Here is a 21,712-nt window from a genome sequence, read left to right as displayed (position 1 = left end):
ATAAATATTAAATTTATAATTAAAATTTGATTTGTCATTAATATTTTGAATGAATAATTAAAATTTCATAGTTTTTTAATAACATATTTTTAAATAGTATATGAACTAAAGGTTAGTTATAAACTATTATATTTTTGTATATTATTATTTAAAAAAATATATATTGTTGAGAGTTTCAAAATAAAAATAAATAAAATAATATGTAGTTGTAGATATAAACGTTTAACCTATGTTAATGAATTTATGTTTATAAATTTATTTTTCAAAAAAAATATAATATAGTTTATGAATTTTAACACATTTTGATGATGAGTGATAATTTATTTAAATGAAACTATTTTAAAAATAAAATATATAAATTTACCCATATTTAATTCATATAGTACTTCTATTTTAATATAATACATGATATAATTAAAATATATATCAAATAGTATAGAATTTTATTTTCTTGTTTTATAATAAATTTTTAAATAACATTGAATTATAAAGTTATATTTTTATTTACGAAATTAATTAAGTGTTATTTTATAAAAATATTTAGAAGGTTGGTAATATTTTGTTAGATTCTTTCTCAACAGAATTTGGTAATAAATTTATATTTATATTTGTTTTATTATAAATGTAAATAATGAAATATGTCATAATATGGTCCTAGTATGACTTGTTAACAGTAGATAAAAAATAAGACTCTGTTTTAATAGATTAGATGGATGATCAAAATTTAGATTCTTAGTCAAAAAAAAAATTAAGATTTCCTCGGGCCGTCTCTTCAGCAGCCAGTCACTGCACTCCCAGATTTATACGAAAGTGGTATATGTTGTCAAGTTTCAGATAGGCCACTACTGATATAATTGAAAAGTTAAAGACGTTGGGTACCAAATTGATAGCGTAATAAGACTTTGTTGGAGCGCCGTTGTTTGTGAAAACCAATCACACCAATCAAAATGCTTGAATTCACAACAAAGATGGAACTTCTAGCGTTTCAATTAAAAAAAAAACAAAGTTACAGTATAAATCAACATATTTGACAAGGTCACAGATTGAATCATTATGAAAAGAGATGATTTCCATAACAATCGTTGGGAGAGCACACATAAATGGCAACGAGAATCTGATTGCATAGGACAGTTTATACAAAGTGGTATCCCATGTTTTGTTTAGTAATATTTCATCACTAATGATACAAGTGTAAATATCAGTATCGCTATTACGTGTAACTTATCATTGATGACCGACCAATAATGGTTGAATTGGTAGTCCTTATCACCTCTGCGATAGGGTTTATTGCTTTTCATATGAGTATCATCAATATTATTTTATTTTTCTTATTATAAAATAATAGTATAAAATGTTTTAACCATATTTTATTCTACATTTTATAATAGACTAAAAATGAAATTATTCTATAAAAAGAATAATTAATTTATCTTTATTTTTTATTCTATTTTCTGAAATAGAATAGAATTAGAAGCGAATCCAAATTCATTATTATGTAAATCCAAAGAGATATTATAGTCATATATGGGAGATGTTCTAATGAAGAATCAAAAAGAAGACGAAGTGGTACGATAATAAAACACTAATAACTCCAAAGCGGTAAAAATAAATTTATTTTTTTGGTAAAAATAAAAAATAATTTACTCAAAACGTTGAAAATAGAGATGAAACTAGTACTAAACTGTTATGCTTTTCTATCTTGGATCATTTTCGTTTATCACTCTCTTATATTTTTGCATTATTTTTAACTATTTACAGTTTACTTTAAGCAAAAAAATTTACCACTTAAAGTCACCAACCAAACCCAAAAAAAAGTTAATATGTCTTCATTTAAAAAAAAGGTTAGTTTTAAATTTTTTATTTATAAATATACTAACTATATAGGAAAAAATATATTACAAAATAAGAATTGAGTTTGACAAAGATAAAATGTAAGCAAAGTTAATAACAAAACACTTATAGGGTTAAGGAAAAAAAACATATTACTAGCACACTCGCATAAAGTGTTTTTATGTTTCGCTGATAATACTTTGGTCTTCTTTAACTTAGGGTTTGATTTGAAACATCAGAGCGCGTAAATCAGAATTAAAAAAAGAAAAATAAAGTAAAAAGAATTAATTATCTAATGCGTTACTCTTATTTATTTTTCATTATTCTAGAGTAAAAATATGATGAAAAAAATATTTTTTATTGGTTGTTTTATTCCGGTTTGGTTACCCAAACCACCTCAAGTTTGAATAATAAAATGGTCTTTCAACGTTAAATATATATATATATATATATATATATATATATATATATATATATATATATATATATATATATATATATATGGTGGAAAATCAGTAATAATTGGCCAAATATTTTATTTTCTAGCGTAACTGAGTGGAAACTCTTTTCTACATTTTCCAACCTGAGTGGATGTATTTAAGTGGGATTGAGAGTAAAAATATTTACTCCAACTTTTATTACTCTAATAATACCATCAAATCATACTCTTAAAGTTGCAATTTTGTTTATGACAACTTTACTTATAGTTGCAATGTTAAGTTTTAAAAAATGTTAAGTTTAAAAAGTTAGCAATGTAGCTGGGTTATTACTTCAAAAATAGTGCATTGTAGATTTCATTATTATGCATAGCTGTACACGATGTCAAATAATTAGTATTTCTTTTTCAGTATTTTCTTATATTTACAACTTTACACTGTATTGTTTAAATAACCAAAAATAAGTTACATTATCTTCTTAATTTTCACGTTCATGCATAATTGCACACTGAATAATTGATATTACTCAAATTATCCTAAAGAGTGATTTATACTCGCTCAAATAAAAGATCGAGTTATAGTAATTAAGGATCGAATTCACAGAAAGCTAGGAAACCTAAAAAATCTAATATAATTTGTTAAACTAGATGGTTTTAGAGATTTAAATGTAAATTACAGATTTATATTGACTAAGTCTTTGTTCAATTGATTGGTTGAGATTTTGGTACTTAAAAAATAAATAGTTAAACTTAGGGTTTTTATTCATGAAACTTGAGATTATGATCCTATAGATACCTAATGAGTTGCATGCATGATAATGTAAAGCTCAACTACTTAGTCAACAAGTCTATCAGCTTTCGCATGTTTAGACTTGTCTATTAACTAGATCTAACGATCTCAACTATCGTATAGAAAGTGTTGATCGATGATCCTATCGATTGATACACCTTTCGCTCCATCGATCGATTATTCAATAATGATATCGATCGACGCACTTCCAGTTAAGCTTTATATGATAGCTTACTAAGCTCACTAGATCAGCTCTCGCCTGCCTTACTCATAGCAAGAAACTTAGCTCATTAAAATTTTTTCAGGATGAAAATGAAGCTCTCGCTTTTATCTATCAATCCTAGGACAAGTTCTAGGTAGCTAATCTAGAGACAAACATTAATGAACAATCCTAATGATAATTACAACAACTCAGCAATCTATAGTTGGGGCTAATCTCTCCTAACCTATTTAAACCCTAAAATTTAACAATAGAACTACTCAGAATCTATCAAAATTATAACTTTGGATCTTCTCTCCAATCTATCAAAATTTTAGAAAACCTTGCTGTGAAAATAATAAAACAAGAAAAGTACTATTTACTTCTAACATGGCGACAAAGCTTATATAATTAGGTTAAAACTCGTCAGCGGTAATCTTGTAAATTGGTGAAGACTTGGGCTTCAAGTCGGCTGTGACCAAACAAGCTTTCAGCGCGCTTCGCTGTCGATCGATGTCAAGATATGAACATCGATCGATTATTCCTCTCTAATATCGACCGATGGTCGAGCTCGATAGTCATCTCGGGTGCTTGTTCCAAATATCTCCAAAATGCTCCAAAATCATCACTTATCTCCAAATCACTCATAATCTTATAAATATAATAAATAGACTCTATAATATAATAATTATTAGTAAAAACACCTAGAACCATAGATGAAAATGGGTCAAATCCATGGTCTATCAATAATCAATGTTTTGTTTTCCTTATTACATCTAGTGTAGAATAGTAATTAGTATGTATGGAGTTTATATGCCTTAAAGTTTTGTTTTTTTCCACATGATTTAAAGTTTAAACTTATATTATACTCCCTCCATTTCTTATAAAATGTCACTTTAATATATTTCACGGAATTGAAAAAACTATATAATATACAAATATATTTTTATTTAATATGCAATTAATTATATGAAAAATATTTAAATAGAAATCTGTTGATTATTCAAAATGTAAAAATAGATTTGGTGTACTCCCTATGCACTTTAAGTAGTGTTTAATGTTTTTATTTTGTTTTATAATAAATAATTTTTTAAGTATTCTATAATAAATTTAATGTCGTTTGAAATTTGTGACCAATTACAAAACATTATATTTTTATTGGTTGAATTAATTTTATTTAATTTAATTTTTATTTAACCAATATAAATTGTATATAATTTTATATTTTTTAATATTTGTGCAAAAACCTTAAATATTAACTAAAATGAAGCAGAAAACATAATAGTAGGAATATAAAATTACATTAGAAATATAAAATAACAATTTTTAAACACTTTTTAACCAACAGAGAGAGTATGCATTGCCCAAAAAAACAGTCTGCATCGCACTTGTACTTTATACAAACAAAGATATTTGGAATTCTTTTTTTTTTTTTTTTTTTTTAAGATATTTGGAATTCAACGAAGTGGATCGTTCTTGTCGGATATTACATTATAATCTGTGAATACCTAACTATAAGCTAAAACCGTCTTTGTATCTAGAGAAATTTGGGACCATATCCATTGTAAAAAATTTAAATGAAGTATATATACATAGCTAGGAAAAGGTTAGATATTTGTGTAATAATTGTCATATTGTCCTTGTCATGCAGACATTTACGTTTGAATAGTTTCTTCTTTTTTTTTCCTATTTTTTTACAAATATGTTTTTCCTTTTTACTTTTAAATACTTTTAATTTCTGTTAAGACAATTATTGAACTTTAATTTGTAGTTTACATAATAAAAACATATATTTTTTCTACACATAATATGTTTTGAAACTATCAAAAAACATGTATTTTATAAATTTTATATAAATTTCATAATCTGGATTTTAAATATATTTTATTTTACACATATATATATATATATAGTATAGTTAGATTTTATTTCCAAAATGTAATACAATGTTATTGTGTTCCATTCTATTTCAAAACTAGAATAGTATTCTCTCTGTTACTGCTTCCTCCTTCTCCTCTGCTTGTTCCTTTGTCTACTCCTCGCCAACTCTTCATCTTTCTCATCATTCTTATTTTTTTTTATCATTTTCACAATATATTGTTGTTATAAATTAATTGTTCTGTTTTATATATTTAACAAATATAGTATAGTACAATATCGACTATTGTATTAACGAACTCTCAAGAAAAGAAAATATTGTCCATTTTCATACCACATTGACATAAATATCAATGCGTAGCTATATTTTTAATCAATGGAGCTGTTATGAAAATATTAAGCAAAATAACTCTTGTATCTATGATAAAATGCATGTGCCAGAAAAAAAGCATGTGCCCTTTTGCCTGTTTGGTAGAAGTAAAAAAAAACGTGTTATTTAGCAATGGATTTTTAAAGTTTACTCCTAATAGAGTAATAGATAGGGGTGCACGTAGGTAACTTCGATATCCGAGTAGTTATTTTAGATTTTATGAAATTAATTTACCGCTAAGATCGAAGTCTGAGATCTCAAGAAAGGATTTCCCTTGTGATATGATAAAATTAGTGAATTAATATACTATGATAAAGCTAGCCCATATTAATTTTCATATATCTAGGTAACTATAACTGTATCAAAAACTGTATAGTCAATTTATTTTTATTATTTTTTATAATTAAAAAAATTAGTTTTAAATTATATATCAATGATTTTTGTTGTTTAGAAAATATAATTTCTTAATCTGTGTGTAAAGAACCAAAACTTTATCTATTATGAAGTGGAGGGAATATTTTTATCTGCTAGATAACATTTCTGCTATTTTAGTATGTTGAAATCACACGTTAAGTAGTGTTGAATTTACACCAATTGATAAGTTTTTTTTTTAAATGAAAGATTTATTAAATTATAGTATTTCTGCAAATAAAAAGCTTTAAGATAGGGACATATGATGCATCTAAATCAATGTGGAGAAGACTAGCAAACAAGTAAAAATACATTCTTTCATGTTAAAAATATTTGATTTTAAGTTTAATTGTTAATATATTGAATTTTAGGCCTCACTAAATATAAAAACTTTCCCCAAGTTTATATTCTCTCGTAGAGAGTGTCAGTTAAATACTTTTCACACATATTAAAAGATAATTGTAATGCATTAAAATTTTCATTAAATATAATATTTAACTAATAATATTTGAGGTAAATAAATTTAATTATAAAATTAATGCATTTTGCAACTAATATTAAGCTGAAAGTAAGTATAAATTACGTTGAAATTCTAAAACGATATTTTTTATGTAATAAAAAAAAACTAAAGTGTATTTAATAAACAGAGAGAATATATGTTTAAGTTTCATCCTCGATTCAGTTTAATACATCTTTACAGCTAACTGTATATAAATATATATATATATATATATATATATATATATATATATATATATATATATATAAAGAATATTAATTATGCTTTAATTAGATCAAACATTAGAAATTCTGTTACTTTTCCGGATTGTTTAAATGAAATTTGGCTAATTGAACTATATTGGGAATGAATTTGTCCCCTTATACCTTTGAGTCTATAAGTTTGTCCAAATATACCTTTGATTTTTTAAAATACAAAATTAACCCTCTAATTAAACAAATAACATAATTTAACATAATTTACTTAACTCTAAAAAAGTGATTATATTTTGAAAATTTCTCTGGGATGAACTTAAATAATAATAAAAAATTAAATAAAAAATCTTAAAAATAGTTACACAAAGACAATTTCGGTTTTCAGAATATATTTTTTTGAAGAAATAAAAAAATATAAAAAGTTTGAATTCAAATACGTATTATTCGGAAATAATAAAAATAAAATTAATTTTATTTATTTAGGTCTTTTGAAAGAATTTCCCTTATATTTTGTTAATAAATTTTTAGTATAAATAAGAAAAATAACCCTAAAAGTCTAATTGCGTCCTTTTCCTCGTTTACTCTACCTTTCATATGAGAAAAAACGAAGACCAACGAAGACGAATCAACAATGAACCTCCACTCGTTATTCGCATCTGGTCTCCAAACACCATATGTTACATAGATACAAACCATTTGATTTGATAAGCAAGAGATAGAGAAGAAGAAGAAAAGACGAAGATCATTAAATAAAAAAAGAGATGAATTCAACACCATTCAATGTAACTTTATGTTAAAACAAGATAAGTTTGGATAAAATTAGTTAAGATTGTTTCTTAGATTTTCTCAGATTTAGAAATACATACTGACTAAAAATATAAAATACATATTCTAAACATGATAGAACACATACACATGGTTAGAATAAACATGTTTAGAAGATAGCATAAAAGTAAGAATTAGTTGTTTATCTACTATATATGATAAGAGTAAATAATAGAATAGAAGTAAACGTTTTCTATATTTTTCTACAATGAAGTAAAAAGTTTACAATATATATATATATATATATATTGTATGTTATAAATAACAAAGCGGACAAATCAGCGAGTGAAGTCGCAAAAACAGTGATAAAGGCTTCAAAGAGTTCGAAACTTTATATTCCCTCTGTTTCAAAAGTTTACAATTCGACCAACTTAATTTATATTCCCTCCGTTTCAAAATAACATAATCTATCTGTTCTGAAATGTAAGATCTTTTGGGTAGTACACACTTATTAAGAAACTTATTTTTTATCTAGAAAGTATCATTAAAATTATAAACTAAAAACTACTCAATTAATTACAAAATATAACTATTAAATTTGATTGGCCACAGTTTTTGATAAACTTAAAGTTACCTAAAAAGATGAGAACATCTTATATATTGGAACATAAAAATTATTCTAAACATCTTACATTTCAGAACAAATGAAGTATATTCTAGAGTTTTCATATTTATTAAGAAAAAAAATAAAATTTTGACAATAAATACATTATTTTTTGTATTTAGTTATTTTCTATGATTTTTAACTAATCAAAGTTCAGTAAATACAATGTCTTTAAAATTTATAATTTACTATTATTACATATATTAAAAAGGTAAAATATGGATTTTCTAAAAACAGTTTTTTTTTCTAAAATATGGATCATTCATATACTAAGAGTCTAAGACTATCACCGGTCAATAAATCGTATAACTAGATTTATAAAATGTCATATATAACAGTATTGCGACGTTTTTCTTATACTAAAAAACTTTACCTTACGACGAGTTGTCGTCGACGTTCAGCTTTCTTGAGCCGCTTGGCAAAATTATTTTCATCCCAATTTTTCTCAAATAATTTGGTGTACTCAATTCGTTAGACTGAAAATTGGGATGAATATATGTTTACTTACTCCAATAAGGCTACTCGCTCCAATTTCTCAATTATTATTTGAATAACTCGATTCAGTATCAACTTTTTATTTAATTAATCAGTTTTGTTTGTTCTATGGTTTCTAACTATATTCGATGTCCGTGGGGCAGTCAACACGCGCTTTGGTTACCTTTTCAGAACACATCGGTAAATGGATTTCAACTCTCAACAAGATTGAGAAAGATACAATTCTAATTTATTCAAAATTGATGCACATTGCCATTTTTATTTTATATCAAAATATTTCACAGACATCGAATATAGTTAAATACATCTGCGACCTGCACTATTTAATACATCCACTGATCCCCTGTCCTCATCACTACTCTTCAGACACAAACTAACAAACAAACAAAGAAACCAAAGAGGTTAGATTTCAGACATGAAGTTCGGGAAAGAATTTTCATCGCAGATTGTGCCGGAGTGGCACGAAGCTTACATGGATTACGAATATCTAAAATCTCTTTTAAAAGATATCACCAAATTCAAACGCAAAAACAATCCTCACGGCCAACATCTTCGCCGGAAGTTAACTGTTTACCGTACATTCAGCGGTTTACTCTCAAAATCGGGAAGAAAGAGACATCCCCACGGTGGTGCACCGATCAGTCCTTTTTCAGATTCGGATGACGACATCGAGGAAGGTTTGAAATCAGCGCCGATTCTAGTCCATTCGGCGAGTCACGGATACGAGACAACGTTTCTGATGGCGGCCGAAGCAGGAGGAGAGTACGAGACAGTGTTTTTCCGGCGGTTAGACGACGAGTTCAACAAAGTGGAGACGTTCTATAAGGAGAAAGTTGAGGAAGTGATGAAAGAAGCTGTGATGCTTAACAAACAGATGGATGCGCTAATCGCGTTTCGCGTGAAAGTGGAGCATCCTGATGGGTGGCCATGGAAGGAACGTACCGTGGAGATGACCCGTTTAGCTTCAGATGTCGATATTTCCGCCGCGGCCATCGCAGCTTCTACTCCCGCCGGAGCTAGATCCAGTAAGTAAACATAACTCAAGAGTGCATGTGACTGTATGTGCATATATTAAACGGTTTTAGATTAATGATCGATTCCGGTTAACTCACCGGTTTGTAACCGTACCGAATATCTAAACTGAATTAGTTGCAGCAACTAGTTTCAGCTGTAATGTAATGATTAATTCCGGTTTTATCAGACCATAACACTCAACCGCCAGATTTAAATTGATTTTTGTATGGTTATATTCTAGTGAGTATTATTCTACCGAACCTAGAGGGCAAAATTGGAATACTTTTGATTTTTTTTTGTTTTGATTAATGATTTAATTACGGTTATGTCACATAACTGAAATCTGATTATTTCAAATTCTGGTTTTGGTTGCAGCGAAACTTGGCGCTCAAGCTCTGGAAGCAATACAGGAAGGAGGATCGAGCAGCACTGGTAAATCCGACGAAGACGAAGATGATGACGACAAGGAGAAGGAAGAAGAAAAAGTCGTTTACGACACAGCGGCCAGTGACATAAGTAGATTAAGTGCTGCAAGGCCATCTCCCATCGAGGTTTTGGACCGTGTCAAGATCAACAATACAAAAGAAACACCTCGGTCCACCATTAAATCCGTTCTAAAGCCCTCGAACCCGGAGCTCAAGTTTAGCCGAGATAATCTGAAGAGAGTCGAGGAGAAACTCAGACGCGCTTTTGTCGAGTTCTACCACAAGCTTCGGCTACTCAAGAGCTACAGGTACGTTCTTGAATTTTGGATGATTTGATTCTTTGGAATTTTTTTTTTTGGAACTTTATGATTAATTGTTTTGATATTTGATGGAAACATATGCAGCTTTTTGAATGTGTTGGCATTTTCGAAGATATTGAAGAAGTATGATAAAGTAAGTTCGAGGAATGCTACAAAGTCTTACATGAAAATGGTTGATAACTCTTACCTTGGTGGCTCTGATGAGGTAAAACAATGTCTTATTTTTTATCCAGTTTGATTGATCATTCTTATGTCTCTTTAAAAAAAAACTGGTCTTTCCTCCATTGTCACAGGTTATTAGACTCATGGAGCGTGTTGAAGCTACATTCATAAAACATTTCACCAATGCTAACAGAACAAAAGGAATGAACATCTTGAGACCCAAAGCTAAAAGAGAGAGACATCGTATTACATTCTCCACAGGTACAATCATAATAAGATATATCTTATCATAATGCATTAACAACCTGAGATTTTCTTCAATTAAATTTCTGAACTGAATTTCACATATGATTAGAACGTGCAATCATTTGTCTTGATTTGATCAAACAAACATAAGAGAAAATATTACCATCGTATTAATGCGGATTGGATCCTAGTATTACTTTTCTATTTAAGATAATTATATCTTATATATTAAAACAGAAGTCACAACCTTGATTCATGTGTGATTTTTTTAAAAATAGACCTAATGGACCTATTCATAGAAATTCATACTATATTTTAATTCAGATTAATAATAAATATAATTTTTAAAATATTTTAATCATAGTATCTTTTGATATCTTTTCATTTTAAATATAAATATATTTATTTTAAAATTCTAACAAATCTGTTTAAAAAGATTTTTACAAGATCTTCATTTTCGAAATTATATTTAAATATTTTCACTAATTTCGAAATTAGTTTAAAATATTATTATACATTAATATATTCAATTATATAAAATGAAAAATAAAAAACTCTATAACATTTTAGTTATTATATAATCATAATCAATCATATTAAATTAAAATTATTATATTGAGCTAAATATAATAAAATTGTATTAAATTTATATATTTATATATTTTATTTTCGTAATTATAAAATATTTATGTTCAAAAATAAAATCTAATATGTTGGTAAGATGGGTTAACATTATCAAACTATATAATACATGTATTTCTTTAAAGTTAATAATATAAAATCTTTGTAACTACTTTAATCATAATATATTTTCATTTTAAATATAATATATATTTATATATTATATTTTAAAAATTCTAATAAATCTGTGTAATATTTAAACAATAACTTAATGTATTTTAAGTTATTGTTTAGAAATAAAAATAAATAAATTATAGTCATGATCACGTTAAAATATAATTATTATACTAAAATAAATATGATAAAATTATATTCAATTGATAAATTTATAAATTTTATTTTCATAAATATAAACTATTTATTTAAAATATAATATGATGATAGAACGGCTTAAAATTAACAAACTATATAATACATGTCTAAAAATTAACATATCTTACACTTTTATATATACAATAATAAATTATCTAAAATGAATAAGCATAAAAATATTGGTAAAAAGAAATCCAGTTTTGAAATACGGGTCAGAATTTAGCATAAATTAAATACAAAATATTTTTTAAATATATTTTATCATGAATATATTTATTTGCTTAATAACTAAATGCAAATACAATAAGATAAATATATAATAATAAGTGGTAAATACATAAGGTTTAAACAATTAATTAATTATAACATGTAAATTATAAAATTATTGTATTTGAAATAGTTATATAAATATTTATGTATATGATTAACATTAAAAATATATACCACTTATGTTCTTTTTTTTTTTTTTGTAACATACCACTTATGTTCTAAAATAATAATTTATGTATAGAAAAGTGAAAATAAACACCCGTGCGGTTGCACGGGTCAAAATCTAGTCTTATATATTAAAACAGAAGTCACAACCTTGATTCATGTGTGATTTTTTTAAAAATGGACCTAATGGACCTATTCATAGAAGTTCATATTATATTTTAATTCAGACTAATAATAAATATATTTTTTAAAATATTTTAATCATAGTATCTTTTAATATCTTTTCATTTTAAATATAAATATATTTATTTTAAAATTCTAACAAATCTGTTTATAAAGATTTTTACAAGATCTTCATTTTCGAAATTATATTTAAATATTTTCACTAATTTTGAAATTAGTTTAAAATATTATTATACATTAATATATTCAGTTATATAAAATGAAAAATAAAAAAATCTATAAAATTTTAGTTATTATATAATCATAATCAATCATATTAAATTAAAATTATTATATTGAGCTAAATATAATAAAATTATATTAAATTTATATATTTATGTATTTTATTTTCGTAATTATAAAATATTTATGTTCAAAAATAAAATCTAATATGTTGGTAAGATGTGTTAACATTATCAAACTATATAATACATGTATAAAAATTAACTTGTATTTCTTTAAAGTTAATAATATAAAATCTTTGTAACTACTTTAATCCTAATATATTTTCATTTTAAATATAATATATATTTATATATTATATTTTAAAAATTCTAATAAATCTGTGTAATATTTAAACAATAACTTAATGTATTTTTAGTTATCGTTTATAAATGAAAATAAATAAATTATATCCTATATTGTCTACTTTTAGAGTCATGATCATGTTAAAATATAATTATTATACTAAAATAAATATGATAAAATTATATTCAATTGATAAATTTATAAATTTTATTTTCATAAATATAAACTATTTATATAAAATATAATATGATGATAGAACGGCTTAAAATTAACAAACTATATAATACATGTCTAAAAATTAACATATCTTATAGTTTTATATATATAATAATAAATTATCTAAAATGAATAAGCATAAAAATATTGGTAAAAAGAAATCCAGTTTTGAAATACGGGTCAGAATTTAGCATAAATTAAATACAAAATATTTTTTAAATATATTTTCTCATGAATATATTAATTTACTTAATAAATAAATGCAAATACAATAAGATAAATATATAATAAGAAGTGGCAAATACATAAGGTTTAAACAACTAATTAATTATAACATGTAAATTATACAATTATTGTATTTGAAATAGTTATATAAATATTTAAGTATATGATTAACATTAAAAATATATAACACTTATGTTCTAAAACAATAATTTATGTATAGAAAAGTGAAAACAAACACCCGTGCGGTTGCATGGATCAAAATCTAGTTATCTATTAAAATCTGTTTTCCTAATCCTAATAGATTGTCGAAAGTCATTTTCAGAATTAAAAAAAAATTATGTTGTCTACTTCAGCCTATGCTAGTCAGTTTCTAATTTTGGGTTCGGTTTTCAGGTTTCTTGGGAGGATGCATGTTCTCTCTAGTAGTGGCTCTATTCGCCATCATACGCACCAGGAACATTTTGCAGGAGGAAGGCCAAAAACAGTATATGAACACCATGTTCCCTCTTTACAGGTAAACCTGATTTGGTTCCATTCTTACTAATCTGTACTGACCATTTTAAGGTGAAAAATGTTTATTCAGATACATTCTACCTTTTTTTGTTCTTGCAGCTTGTTTGGCTTCATTGTGCTGCACATACTTATGTATGCAGCCAACATTTACTACTGGACAAGGTATCGAGTGAACTATTCATTCATATTCGGGTTCAAGCAAGGAACAGAACTTCGCTATAGACAAGTCCTACTTGTGGGCTTCAGCATTGGAGTTCTAGCCCTTCTTTGTGTTATTGCCAATCTTGACATGGAGGTTGACCCCGAAACTAATGATTACAAAGGATTAACCGAACTTCTTCCTCTTATTCTGCTCATTGTAAGTCCATAAATCCAAACACCAGTTTTTGAATGCCAAAGTCAGCTATATAACATGGTTTACTTTGTGATCTAGGGTCTGTTTATAGTTCTAGTCTTACCATTCAACATCTTCTACCGCTCGAGTCGCTTGTTCTTCCTCACATGCCTCTTTCACTGCCTTGCTGCTCCTCTTTACAAGGTAGAACATAAATTGTTGAATGATAATTGTATTTTTAACTTTTTCTTAAATCTTGATTTTTTTTTTGCCTTTATCCTCATGCAGGTAACTTTACCTGATTTCTTGTTGGGAGATCAGTTAACAAGTCAGGTGCAAGCTCTTAGAAGCGTCCAGTTTTATATATGTCACTACGGTTGGGGAGATTACAAACTTAGACAAAACACTTGCACTGACTCAGACACCTACAATGCTTTCTTATTCATTGTTGCTGTCGTCCCATATGTCTGCCGTCTCCTTCAGGTACCTTCAGAAAAAAATCTAGCTGTCTGTTGTTTCATTCATATTATAACATTTGCTTAAAACATGATCTCTATGCAGTGCTTGAGACGTCTATTTGAAGAGAAAAACGCAGAACAAGGATACAATGGGATCAAGTACTTCTTGACAATAGTGGCTGTCTGCTTAAGGATAGCTTACAGTGTGGACAAGGATAATCAATTCGTGTGGAGAATGTTAGCCGGGATCTTCTCAGCTATTGCTGCCATTTTTTGTACTTACTGGGACTTAGTCTTGGACTGGGGTCTTCTCAACAGGACTTCTAAAAACCGTTGGCTCAGGGATAAACTCCTTATCCCGCAAAAGAAAGTTTACTTCATCGCAATGGTGAGAGCACTAAAAATCCCCCTCCTCATAATCTTGAATCATAGAGCAAAACTGATTTTTTAACTCTAAAAAAACTGTGCAGATCTTGAACGTCTTGCTTAGATTCGCGTGGGTGCAGACCGTGCTTGATTTCAACTTCTCCTTTATGCATAGACAGACGATGGTTGCTGTTGTAGCCAGTCTAGAGATTATCCGCCGTGGGATATGGAACTTCTTCAGGTTAGAGAATGAGCATTTGAACAATGTGGGGAAGTACAGAGCATTCAAGACGGTTCCATTACCGTTCAACTACGATGAGGATGACGACAAAGACAACTAGTTGTTTGATCTCTTGTCTTAAAACTGTGTAGTGTCAGATGCTTCAACTGAATTCATCCTCATGGAGTAAGAAGAAGACTGGATTATACAATAGCCGAGCCATCAAGATCAAGGAGGAGATGTTAATCTCAAGGCTTGTAAGAGCTTTTTAAAAATTTGTGGTTAGTTCTAGAACTAGGACTTACTATTTGATTCTAGGCCGTTAAGCAATGTACTCTTCTCAATTTTTGATATCATTTCTCATGTATATGGAGACTAGAGAGGAAAGACACCTAGAAGTAGAACTAAAAGGTGACTACTCTCAAAATATTATTGCATCAAGACATCATAGAACAAAAAAAAGTTTAATTGAAGGAAACACATGGGTATCATCTTTAGCAAAAAATAAAAAACATTCATGGGTATCAAGAATCAAATATATGTTACGGATGAAAAATCAGTTTCTAAAAATATGGAAACAAAATATTTGGGAATATTAACTTTCATATTTTGAAAAAAATCGATTTTTTTTATAAAAAAAAAAAATACAACTTGAAGGGTATTATTGCCATTTTGAAAATAATTAACCTAATGGGACATAAAGTATACGAGATTAGTCTAAAAAGGCAAATTTATCATTTTTTTGCTTTAAAAAACAATTTTCCCTAGATTGAGAGATTAAACCGGGAGAAACATACACAAAGCCGGCAAAGATACCATCTTTCCGGAGCCATAAGCCGACATGGAGTTTATACTTTAAAGTTAAAAACTTTTTTTTGTGAATTCACGAAGTGGAACGTTCTTGTCAGATATTACAAGACATTATATTCATTAGAGATCTTTTCCGCGCTTCGCGCGGATTATGTTTTATAAATTTATTTTATTTATAATATTATTTGTCGATTTTTTTCTTTTACATTAACTTCTTGTTTTTCTAATGTTAGTTTTTCTTAATTTAAATTTATATGTTTATAATTTTTCATTTTTCTTGTTGTAGATGGAGAATTATATTTTTTATTGATGGTTTTTTGTATGTGATATAAACTTTTTGAAATTTTAAAATAATGTTATATATAGTACAATTAACACATTAAAGAAGAGAAACATATTCAGGCACATTTTACACAGGTTTTATATGCATAATTTTAAACATTATATATGTATATATTATAAGTTTGAAACATGTAAATAATTTCTAAAGCTAAATACTTGTTCTGAGTTTACATAACTTATCGAAAGTTTTATCTCTTTTTAAATTCAAATCACAGAAAAAAATATCAAAAAGTTAGTATAGATTGATTGTTTGGGCTTTTAAATCAACACTGAAAATTTACATGAATCAGATAACAACAGTTTTATAAACAACTGGATAAAATTTGACCGAGCCAGAGATTTTCACAGAATATGTTCTTTCTTCTTCAAATTGCGAAGAGCCTATAGGCACAAGAAAAAAAAATCATAATTTTGTTTTCACTTATATAACATTTCTTCTCTTTTACACACAGAGTTTATTACACTGCTATAAGCAATGCAAAACTCTATTCATATAAGATTCACATCTATGCATTTTGACAAAGAAGAATTTTAGTCATCTTTAGTTTCGTAATGGACCAACTTCAGTCATATACACTATATTTTCTCTATGATTCAAATCTTACAATTTTAATATATGTGCAGATTTCCATGTGAAAAAGCACGCACACCATTTATCATTCAACCTATTACTTTTTCCAAAATAAACACTATAATCCTCCTTTGGTTAGCTCCACGAACTAATCTCTTTGGATCAGTTTACTAAAAAATATGGATACTAATGTCAGAAAAGAATATAAACACTATCAACAACAAATATTGGCACAAGACTATTTGGTTCAAGGAACATATTCCATGTAATGCGTTTATATCATGGCTGGCTTTGCGGAGAAGACTGCCAACCAAGGATCGCTTGAGGCGTTGGGAGTTAAATGTCTCAGGAACGTACGTCCTTTGTAATCTGGAAATAGAGACTCACCATCATCTCTTCTTTGAGTGCTCTTTCTCTCGCTTGATATGGGAGTTTTTTGCTGCTGAAGTTTGGATTTCTCCTCCGACTGATCTACACTCTATTGCAGCCAGGATCAATCAACCTCGCGTCAACGCAGATGCGCATGCTACTCCAGTCATCAAGCTCTACTTTTAGTCAGCCATCTACCTGCTGTGGAAAGTGCGTAATGCTCGTGTGTTCACAGCTGTCTCCTCACCTTCATCAGTCATCTTTGCCTTTCTCGACCATATGATGCGTGACCGTCTTCTCTCTTACCCGGCAAGTTCTTCTTTCTCCTCTTCTCTACTTCTTTTTTATCTTTCTTGTATAAGACCTCCTTAAAGTTTTTTTTACCTTGAGTTGTTGTTGGTTGTTTTTTTTTTCTTGCTGTAATAAGTTGTTTAAAAACAACAGTGTAACCTTTCAGAAAATGATAATCTTAAAATCTTATCAAAAAAAAAACAACAAATATTAACTTATTTATGTGAATATATATTTTATTTTAAATCATTTTAGTGGACGAAGAAAGTACCATAATTTGTACAACAAATTTTCTTAGATTCACCTCATCATACTCACCATTTTACCATTTTAATTACATAATTTTACATAAGCTTCTTCACCCTCTCCGGTTATTTTCTCTTTATTTATAACTACAATATAAAGTTATAAACCATATATATTATAAATTAATAATTTATTTACCCTTGAAGTCTAACGATTAAAAATATAACATAATTCAATATAGATATATGATTTTATTAATAAATTAGCAGTTACAAATTTGAAATTTCTAGTAATATCAAAGATCATATGTTAGTTAATTATCTTTTAAATGATGTCTATTTTTTTTTTTTTTTAGATGAGAATATTTTGGCTGAGGTGGATAGTCTCAAAAGCCTTGAATTTAGTCCCTTTTATATAGTAGAATTATTTTCTCTTTATTTATAACTACAATATAAAGTTATAAACCATATATATTATAAATTAATAATTTATTTACCCTTGAAGTCTAACGATTAAAAATATAACATAATTCAATATAGATATATGATTCTATTAATAAATTAGCAGTTACAAATTTGAAATTTCTAGTAATATCAAAAGTCATATGTTAGTTAATTATCTTTTAAATGATGTCTATTTTTAATTTTTTTTGGATGAGAATATTTTGGCTGAGGTGGATAGTCCCAAAAGCCTTGAATTTAGTCCCTATAAACCATATATATTATAAATTAATAATTTATTTACCCTTGAAGTCTAACGATTAAAAATATAACATAATTCAATATAGATATATGATTCTATTAATAAATTAGCAATTACAAATTTGAAATTTCTAGTAATATCAAAAGTCATATATTAGTTAATTATCTTTTAAATGATGTCTATTTTTAAATTTTTTTGGATGAGAATATTTTGACTAAAGTGGATAGTCCCAAAAGCTTTGAATTTAATCACTTTTATATAGTATGATTTCCTTACTTTCGAAAGACAATAATATTCATTGGCCTTGTACTTCCTACATCGTAATTTGTGATTACTTAAAACCCTGAAGATTTATCTATGGTAAAAATGCGTGTGCCTTTTTCTTTGGTAGAAGTAAAAAACGTGTAGGTGCGCAAAAAAAAGTAAAAAAACGTGTTATATTTACTATGACTTTCTAAGTCCAAATAGATAGAGATCCACGTAGGTTACTTCAATATCACTGGCGAGGTCAAACCAAGACCAAGATAATTAGTACTCCCTCCGTTCTTTAAAGATATATATTCTAGAGAAAAATAAAGTTTTTAAAAGATTTATTTTTTACATTTTTAATGCATATTTTATAAACTAATTGCAAACTTCAAAAATCTAAATTACATTAATTAATTTTTTATTGGCTTAAAGTTGTAGAAAGAATATAAACATAAAAAATTATGTAAGTTTAGTGTGTTTTATTAAAATATGAATAAAAACTAGAATATTAATCAATTAAGAACAAAGGGAGTAGTATTTTACATTTTGTGAAACTAGAATAATTTATGGTTAAGATAGAAGTTTGAGATCTTCAGCAAGTTAGAAATTATTCAAGTAGCTAGTTTCTGAGCATGATAAAGCTAAGTGTGGACTGTACACGCTTTCTTATGTATTTATCAAACTGATGATATAATTAATTAGATGGTATAGGTACGATAAAATAAGCCAAGATATCGGTGCAAGGTAGGCTGAATAATATAATATGATATGACTAGATTAGTGGACGAAAATATAATACGATAATATGGTTCAGTGATCTCGAGGGAGCTTCGACTCCAATATGGACATGGATTCGAATCCCGCTGACCATTGGAAACAAAATTTAACATCCGGGCTTGTCTAACGTCTGATGACCGGCCAATAATATAAGCTGCTACAAACACTCGCTGCAAATTCTGAACCCACCTCGGTGGAAGCCAGGATATACTGGATTATTCAAAAAAAAGTATATATATATAGCCAATATTAATTCAATAACTTTTAGGAATAATGTGCTATGTAACATTTTAGATATTATCTATATTTATTTTTTAGGAGTAATGTGCTATGCAAGAAAGTATATTACATATTGCTAAATAAATATTTCTTCTTTATTTCTGAAAAAACATAAAATTCACTTGCAATATACAGATTTTGTTTATATAAAATCGTTAAAATTGATACCATATTATTATTTACTAAACAATTTAAATATGATCAATAGATTACGACAAATATATGATACATCTGCAATGTATATTATTTTTTTTTTAAATAGAACACTTTAAATGGAAAACTAATAAAATCTTATATAAAATCGTTAAAATTGATACCATATTATTATTTACTAAACAATTTCAATATGATCAATAGATTACGACAAATATATGATACATCTGTAATGTAGTTGTTTTTAAAAGAAATATAACACTTAAAATGGAAAACAAATAAAATTTTATAAAAAAAAATAAAAATTAATATCGCGATACAATTGTATAACAAAATGGTCACACATCTAAAAATATAATGTTCACATGGAAAGCAAAAATCAACATAAATAAAAACACTAACACATGCGCGAACACGCGGATCAAGTTCTAGTCTATATTATTAAAGTAGAAGTTTCAACTCTTTTCATGTGTGATTTTTAAGTTGGACCCTCCCTTAAAAAATATTAAATATATTTTGTTATTAAGCTAATATTATTACACTTAATTATTTATTTGTTTATTAAATCATGATTTATTTCCAGTTAATTGTTTATTTTCATAGACAAGAACATCAATTTTTTTTAACACTGTTTAGTTTCAAGCCATAAGAAAGCAAAGTTCAAACAACCATCTTTACAAAAAAAACTAAATAAATTAAAAGAATCATCAGTAGGTGACATAAAGAGCTCAAAAGAGAATATATAAATAATCCGCCAAAAAATGAAATAGTGCCAATCAACAAACTGGTTTTTGTACTAATTCTCAAGACGTAAACCTTACTGATAAGCTTCCTCATTGAGTAGTTGTTGCAGCCAAAGAGAACATGACGAGCCAGAGGACCATGATCTCTGATCTCTTACCGCTTCCACTCTATTGTACAAGTGAGAGTAATGCGATGAATACAAAAAATAATAATGAGCATGAACGAAGGAGTCATAAAGATAATACGGTTATGTTGCATGTTTGCCATCGATATGAAATATCCAAAATTAGAGACCTAACTGTAAAAACATAAGCTCAGATTCTTGAAACTAGCTCTTCTTTTATCCACAATAGTGGCTTGCAAAGAACTCAAATTTTAAGGATCCGTTTCTATAAGATAATTCCCACCAATAATTCTGACCTATGATAGTCTAACAGTAGCTATTAGCTTATTAACAAAGATAAAAAATAACCTACCACCGAAACATTGAGGAGGTTAAGCAAATCAACAAAACACTAAAACCGTCATTCCACAAGAATCCAGAACTTAACGAGAAGACCTTTGCTCCACCACGAGCCAGAAACTCTTAAAAACTCTGGTCAGAATCCATATAGAAACCTGAGTAGACAAACACACATTGCCACACCGAGATAGTACTCGTCGAAAATCATCGGATTTGCTCGTAAGCTACAAAATCTGACTCAAAAATAATCAAAATAATCTCACCGCGACCACAAAACGCAGATAAATAATACAAGAAGATAACAAATAAGAACATGAGACATGAGAAGAATAGAAAAGAAAAATGTTGATTTCCGGCGGCCGCCAGAGAGAAGAGAGATTAGAGTTTTAGTCTTTTTTTTCTTTTTTTTTCTTATAAAGATTTGTTTTTTTATTTTCATGACAAGAACATCAATTATGCCTTCAGTAACTCTCTAAGTTTGTGGTGT

At 27.4% G+C, this 21,712-nt stretch overlaps 1 protein-coding gene across 1 annotated transcript; it reads left to right on the top strand.

Annotated features, from left to right (window-relative positions):
* The first annotated feature begins 8,967 nt into the window (after positions 1-8,967).
* On the top strand, positions 8,968-15,922 carry LOC103839416 (phosphate transporter PHO1 homolog 5). Its single transcript, XM_009115918.3, has 10 exons — positions 8,968-9,577; positions 9,942-10,299; positions 10,396-10,516; positions 10,605-10,734; positions 13,732-13,852; positions 13,951-14,209; positions 14,285-14,389; positions 14,474-14,668; positions 14,747-15,031; positions 15,114-15,922. The coding sequence occupies exons 1-10, from the start codon at positions 8,968-8,970 to the stop codon at positions 15,348-15,350; spliced, it is 2,421 nt and encodes an 806-aa protein (XP_009114166.2). The 3' UTR covers positions 15,351-15,922.
* The last annotated feature ends 5,790 nt before the right edge of the window (positions 15,923-21,712 follow it).

The sequence above is a fragment of the Brassica rapa genome, chromosome A09 (genome assembly GCF_000309985.2).
Source record: "Brassica rapa cultivar Chiifu-401-42 chromosome A09, CAAS_Brap_v3.01, whole genome shotgun sequence".
Lineage (NCBI taxonomy): Eukaryota > Viridiplantae > Streptophyta > Magnoliopsida > Brassicales > Brassicaceae > Brassica > Brassica rapa.
Note: the sequence above shows the minus strand (reverse complement) of the source record. Positions and strands in the feature narration are given on the sequence as shown.

Coding starts and splice junctions, on each gene's coding strand:
- LOC103839416 (XM_009115918.3), top strand. CDS start 8,968: ATGAAGTTCGGGAAAGAATTTTCATCGCAGATTGTGCCGGAGTGGCAC. Junction 14,390..14,473: donor TTGCTGCTCCTCTTTACAAG/GTAGAACATAAA, acceptor ATCCTCATGCAG/GTAACTTTACCTGATTTCTT. Junction 15,032..15,113: donor AAGTTTACTTCATCGCAATG/GTGAGAGCACTA, acceptor AAAACTGTGCAG/ATCTTGAACGTCTTGCTTAG.